Source organism: Perca flavescens, chromosome 18, assembly GCF_004354835.1.
Source record: "Perca flavescens isolate YP-PL-M2 chromosome 18, PFLA_1.0, whole genome shotgun sequence".
Lineage (NCBI taxonomy): Eukaryota > Metazoa > Chordata > Actinopteri > Perciformes > Percidae > Perca > Perca flavescens.
Window position 1 is genome coordinate 14420863 of NC_041348.1, and position 6682 is coordinate 14427544.

General features: G+C 41.1%; 1 protein-coding gene across 1 annotated transcript; it reads right to left on the reverse strand.

Annotated features, from left to right (window-relative positions):
• Nucleotides 1-1015: 1015 nt before the first annotated feature.
• Nucleotides 1016-6248, reverse strand: wdr21 (WD repeat domain 21). The gene is made up of 13 exons (XM_028605204.1): nucleotides 5713-6248; nucleotides 5453-5592; nucleotides 4999-5156; nucleotides 4774-4856; nucleotides 4201-4303; nucleotides 3880-4023; nucleotides 3660-3709; nucleotides 3491-3570; nucleotides 2741-2833; nucleotides 2307-2404; nucleotides 1972-2151; nucleotides 1649-1763; nucleotides 1016-1347 (listed from the first exon to the last, which is right to left on the reverse strand). Exons 1-13 carry the CDS (start codon nucleotides 5823-5825, stop codon nucleotides 1115-1117), a joined length of 1590 nt encoding a protein of 529 aa, XP_028461005.1. The 5' UTR covers nucleotides 5826-6248; the 3' UTR covers nucleotides 1016-1114.
• Between the last annotated feature and the right edge of the window lie 434 nt (nucleotides 6249-6682).

Below are 6682 nucleotides of genomic sequence, written 5' to 3' on the forward strand. Positions count from 1 at the left end.
CCTCAAACCAGGAAATAATTAGAAGAGTAATCGTTTACTCTGTCAACTCAGGCTGTGTAGCTAGTTAGCTAGGAGCACCAAGTGGACAACGTTTTGAGACTGTCCCACACAATTATCTGACAAATACAACATATAATGATGCAGATAGGCTTTTTGACTGTATTGATCTGGTTTTTTTTCCTATCAGGTTCTGACTAGGAGAGTTGGTTTGGTTACCATTTTCACAAATAAGCTGAAATAACACTTGGACCTGAATCAGTGAACTATCTAATCACTGTCCATATCTCAGTGAGAGATGTTCAGTGAATATCACAAAGAACAAATCAATACCTTTACATTCATGTATGCTCATACCGTTATGTATTAAACTGCAGAAACTCAGTCGGTGTGTGTCACTTAGGAGCAAATACAATGCAACAGATCACTGTGTTAACCATTTCTTTCTCTTTTTTTTTTTTAGAATAATAGCAATTATAAACTGATTTATAGTATAAACGCAGTATCATTCTTTTCAAATTCAGATCAGAGACATCTTAAATTACATTAGAAATCATATGGTCAATTATGTCACAAGTAAGAGCACTTTTGTGTAAAGGTTACACAAATTTTAATTGTAGTAATTGTGTGCACTTGTGTGTATATAGCACTTCTAATTCCTTTTGGCACAAACACGTGGGTCAAAAAATAACTTTCCCCTGAGACTTCAATGTAATTCTTCCAAGGTCATCTTCCCAATCAAAAGTTCACTGCAACCTGGTGGAAATGACCTGCACACGTGGCCGAACCCTTTCAATTATAAAATACCTATAGATTTTATATATGAATATAACTCCATCCGTACATTTGGCCAAAAAAAAAAAAAAAAAAAAAAAAAAGATGGTGTCCTTGTCTTAACCCTTGTGTTGACTTTGGGTCAAATTGACCCATTTTCAATTTTTGTTTTATATCAGAAAATATGGGACGTAGAAATAAGCGCTGAAAATGTGTAGAAGAAAAATTTAACAATTTAAAACGTTGGAAAAAGCAAAAACAAACTGGAAAAAAATAAGTGTTTTGACGGGAAGACAACACAAGGGTTAAGAATGATTTGCGAGAAGAAGCATTCTTCATTTTCCTAATAGCTGGCCGGCTGCTCTCCTCCTTCCTGGTAGTCGGTGCTGTATGGGAAGTAGTAAAGGTCGTGTTTGACGGCCATTAGCAGGCCGGGGAGCCCCCTGCAGCCGCCCAACTTGGAGGAGAAGACCACGCTCGGGATCAGGTCGTTTGCGGTCGGGTGGGGGGATGGGATAGTCCTCAGTAGGTGGCCATCTTTTAGGCTCCATAACCTTGTGTAGCAATCCTGACCGACTGGGGAAGGAAAACAAAGGATTGGGGGGGGGGGATGCAAAATTAGTGTTTTAAATTTTCCAATCAGGGTTGGAAAGCACCTTGGGTAAGACATGAGACATCTTTGGCAGGTTTCAGATCTCTCAAACTCTCTCTGAAATACCTTATCTGGCCATAGCTTATTTTTTTATCTGCAACTGGCTCCATGTTGACTTACATTAAGTACGTCAGGGCATAGTAACTGTGAAGCCTGGTATTTCTTTGATTAAGACAGTGAAAGTTTTCAACAACAGTATGTTGAGCGTGTGGTGTCCTCTCCTACCTGCCAACACAAGCCCCTCAGGCTCATTGACGTGGATGGGAAGGTAGGCGTGCTCATTATAGTGCCCTTTGTACTCCTGCACTGCCTTAGTCACTCGCACATCCCACAGCTTAATCTGCGCATAAATGAAGAAAACACACAAAGCTAAAGCAGTAATAAAATCCATGTGGGTTAATCTTTCTTTTAGTTATTTTCTATCTCTTATCTTGGGGTCATTAGCCTCATCTCTGGACCATAACATAGTTAAAATACTAGTCATTTAGAGCTCAATTTTTGCATGACCCACAAAAAAAAAATCACATTTTTCAAGCCAATAACCTGACCTGGCCCAGCATGTCGGCAGCAAGCAGGTAGTTCTCATCCTGCAGGACGCGTACGGAGGTGATGGCTGATTCTTGATGGAAGCGGCTGGCTTTCCAGCTTTGATCCCTGCGCCCGCCGCGCTGCCGCAGGTCAATGCTGAAGATCTCTCCTGATCGGCAACCGTTAAACAGAACGGGGACCTAAGACAAAAAAAAAAAAAGGAGGTATTTTACTTTCTTGGCCTGGCTTTTCTTTCTTACATTGCGCTTAGCCACACGAAGATAAGTCCATACTACAGCATGGTACAAGTGAACTCAAACATGCTTGAATCACTTCAATGTAACCGATGACTCACCCTAAGGGCAAACTGCTGGGCCAAGACATCGCTACCGGTGCTGTACGTCTGCGTTCGGCCCGTCTCTGCATCTTTCACTATCACTCTACGAGACAGGCCTGCCAACACATGCGAAAACACAGAATTATTTTAGATTCATACGTTTGTGAAGAGGAAATGTTTGTCCCCTCAATTAACAAGCCCTCTTTTCTAGATCCATTTGTGTCATTTGTTATTTTAACAAACTAAAACAATAATAAGTGACCAGGTTACTCTGTATTGCAAAGCAAGCATGTGTTGGTGTAGCTCAACAAATTGAGTATGATTTAACACCCCAAAACTATAGCTAAGCCAACAAACTCACAGCTCTACAGAAGCTAATGACTACGATTATTGGTTTATGAATATCATATTTGATCATGGGTTGCAAAACAAATGATGACAGCTGGACAGACCAGTGCTAAACGTCTTGTCAAACTGGGGGTTGAAGCACCAAGCACAAGACCAGGCTGACGATATCTTAAAGCTACACAGCATCCCGGGCTGGTCTGAGGAAAGGAGGATGGACGAGAGAGAAGAAATGTTAAAATGGGGAGGTAAACAAACAATACCAACATGAAATATGTTATATATTACTATCAATCTGCAGACATATACTGTAAGTTAATTACAAATTCAGGAACTTAAAAGCCAAATGAGGGTTAATGAACTAAAATGGGTCATAATGAATTATTCTGATTACTTCGGAAGGCTTCATCAATACCAATACCATGCTGTCAAAATCCACCTTCTAACCATAATGAAATATAATAGCCTAAAAGCTGACTACACATGATCTGCGGCAAAACTGCTCTGCGCTCGCCGCTCCCTTGTTTTCCTATGGGGAAAGCGGTGCCAGTTCAAATTATTTCAACTTTGACCTTGTTGCCGCTGACATTTCAAGATGCAACCAGTTCCAGAACGTGTATGTATGTATGTATGTATGTATGTATGTATGTATGTATGTATATATATATATATATATATATATATATATATATATACACATACATACATACATATACATATAAATATATATTTGCGCTGCGCTTTGCCTCTCTGCTCTGCGCCCTACCTCGCGGTTCTACCGCGGATCGTGTGTAGGCGGCTTAATGTGAACGTGTTAAATAGCGTAAGAAACCTGAGAGGATTCTATTCAGTACAACCTGGGTTGGAGTTGCTGAAGAGGGAAGCAGGAAGTAAACTGACGCAGCCGGGGGTGTCTGCCGCTCCTACCAGACACAGCCTGACAATCAGCTCAGTCAAGGGAAATACAGGCAGTGTCTTAGGACATGTAGGCTGACTAAGAGCACTACTAAAGCTGAAGAAGGATACAAGACGTGGGAGTCTGGGTAGTTGACCGAGGCCCAGCAGATGGAATTCACCTGAAACGCATTAAGCCGACCCTTTAGCTTACGGGATTTAAAATATATAATAATACATATAGTATAATATAATAATACAATATAAAAGGTTTCCACAAAATGTAGGGTGGAAGTGAAAAACATAAAATGTCTACACATTCAGAGTCACTGGTCCAGCCAAACACTCCCACCTTGCGATTTGTGAAGTAGAGGTTGTCGCACATTTCCACAGACAGAGATCCCCGGCTGCTGCTGCTGAAGTTCATGATGCCGTACTTGCAGCCTCCGTGTGATACATCATTGACTGTGAACACTCGCTCACATGCAGAGTCCCCCTGAGAAAGACGAGGAAGAGGAGGGAGGATGGAGTTCAAAGAGGATATGCAGACCAGCAAGTACACTACAAGAAATTATTCTCGTGATTTTCCAACTCTGAAATGTGTTTTTACAGTGCATCATAGTTACGACTGCAATATTGTATTAGCCCTAGCGTGTTTTGTGTGCGTTCTCACCACTATGAGCCGGAAGTTGTCAGTGTTGGGGTTGCTGTTGTCCGTGCTCTGGATCTCTAGTTTGTGGCGTCTCATTCCACTGACCTTCACCTCATGGACCAGCCTGGAGACACACAGTAACCAGGTCAACACTGATGAGAAACATCTGCAAACAATTCCCCAAACCAAAACCAATATCTGACCATGTGTGTCTGTGTATTTATGTATTAAAAAACAGGTTTGGCAAAAGGACGAACAAAAATCATTTGGGTTACTGTGTGTGAATTTAATTTATACAATTGAAACTGTCAGGCAGAACAATATTTAACTATGTTTTAGCATGTTTCTTTTTCGGACTATTTTCAAATCCATGTCAAAATTGATTAGCATCATTATTAGTGGGCCGGCAAAGTTTCAAAGAAAACTCACTCTACACATACAGAACTGATTATCGTTATAGTTAGACTGTGTTTTGCTGGGGTTGTTTGCTGTAATGTATTGCAGCTGTGGGTATTGCAATGTGGATAGGGTACAAGGAGAAACAGCTCTATGTCCTCTGTGTATGTACATGCACACAGCAGAGTGGTACTGTACCTGCAATAGGAGTTCTCTGGTAACATGCCAAGGTGTCTTTTCTGCAGCAGCAGCGAAGAGTTCAGTCCTGTTCTTGGTGCTTTCTATTAAGAAGATAATATATAAAAAAGTATGAAACCCAAGCATGTGGTGAGGAAAAAGTATAACTGAAGCTTCAAGCACAAGAAACAACATCATAATGCTAAAAGCTAAAGAAGGATTGACAAGGTCTGACAACAGACTCACTTTTCTGGGCTTTTCATCCTCCGCGAGCATCTTGTTTCTCTGTTTCTCTCTTTCCTTCTCCTGCAACTGCTCTCTGGTCAGCGGGTTACAGTTGTTGTGTCCGGGCAACAGGCGAAAGTAACGATTTTTCTCCGGGTCAAAGTAGAAACCAGGCAGCTCTGGCAACATAATAGGTGGTAAAAATTAAGCATGGACATCTCGTCTTCTTGCTATTCAATTTACACCCCAGGTTATTTTGTTTACATTAGGAATAACCATTTACTGTTTTGCAAGGATTGTGTGTTGCAGTGTTTTCTGATGAAGTCTTCATGTGGGCACCAACTGTTGAATTTACTTCCTCTGACAGCTTACCATCACTAACAAAACAGCGCTTGTTATGTGGTATGGCTCATGACTGAACACCGGAGAACTAATGTTTGTTCAATAATGGAGAACATTGATGTGTGGTACTGACCTGGTGCAGCGCTGCTGGTCTTATTAGAGGAAGAAGAGGAAGAAGAGGAAGATGAGGAGGACGACGAGACAGACGCAGACTGGTTTTCATTTCTCCTCTGAGATGCTCTAAATGATGGCCCTGCATCATTATGTCCAGACCTGTGAACAGAACACCACTCTTACAGTCGTTGCCAACACTGCCTGTGCTGGGCCGTATTGATTCAGACACATATCACAAGTTTTAAACTTAGCCATGGGTCAACATGTCCTTTAACATACCACTGATCATCCTGTGTTGACCTTTGCCGGTTGCCTCTGTACCAACCATGGCGTTGACCAGCACCTCGTCGCCTGTACGGTCGCTGTCCTTCTTGCCAGTTCCACTTCTTCATCCCTGCTGTTTGAGTCCACAAGTAGCTAATGATCCTCTCGCCACGCTGTCTATTAGTAACTTCTAGCGAAGTGTACGAGTGTGTAAGGCTACTTGATGCAGCATGTTTACTTGTTAGCTAAGTTAGCAAGCTGCAGTCATTAGCATTTTTGAGCTAACGTTGACTACACATCTTTCTCGACACCTTTCTACTAATGGTGGAAATTAAACACGAGTTAACGTGAATACGGTTTTATTACGTTAATAAACAGGCTTTCGGTTGAATGTAAACATTCTTTATTTTCTTAATAAACTGATGTTTTGTTACAGTTTCAACCCTCACAAGCTAGCTAACTAGCTAACTGCTGTACATTGAGTTCCTGCCATGTTCTCCCGCCTCCAAATGTCATTCATTGGCTGATTGCTAACAATAGTGCCTGACGTTGCAGGCATTCATAGGTTGTTTTCTTTGCGAACGTTTGAGCCACGCATCACACACATTGTATGACTTTGTTTTATTTGATTTGATTGACAGACGATGGGCATTCAAAATACTCTAAAGACTCTAAAGTAACACAAAATGTGTTCTCTCCAAACTCGCATTACCTTTTACCCCAAAACTATTTTAATCAATTGACAAAAAAAAGGTTGTATTACAGGCTGGTGAATTATTGTCCACATACCCCTAACTAAACAACTATAGTCATGACAGAGCTCATGATGTTTGATATTCTTATTTCCCATTGTAATGTTTTCACTAAAATAAAGACAAATGCATTTTATTCCATGAAATTATTATTACTCTGAGGACTGGGACATAGATGTTGACAGATTTCTCTGAGGCCACGCCTAGTGTCTTGATGCTAGTGTTGTATTGGT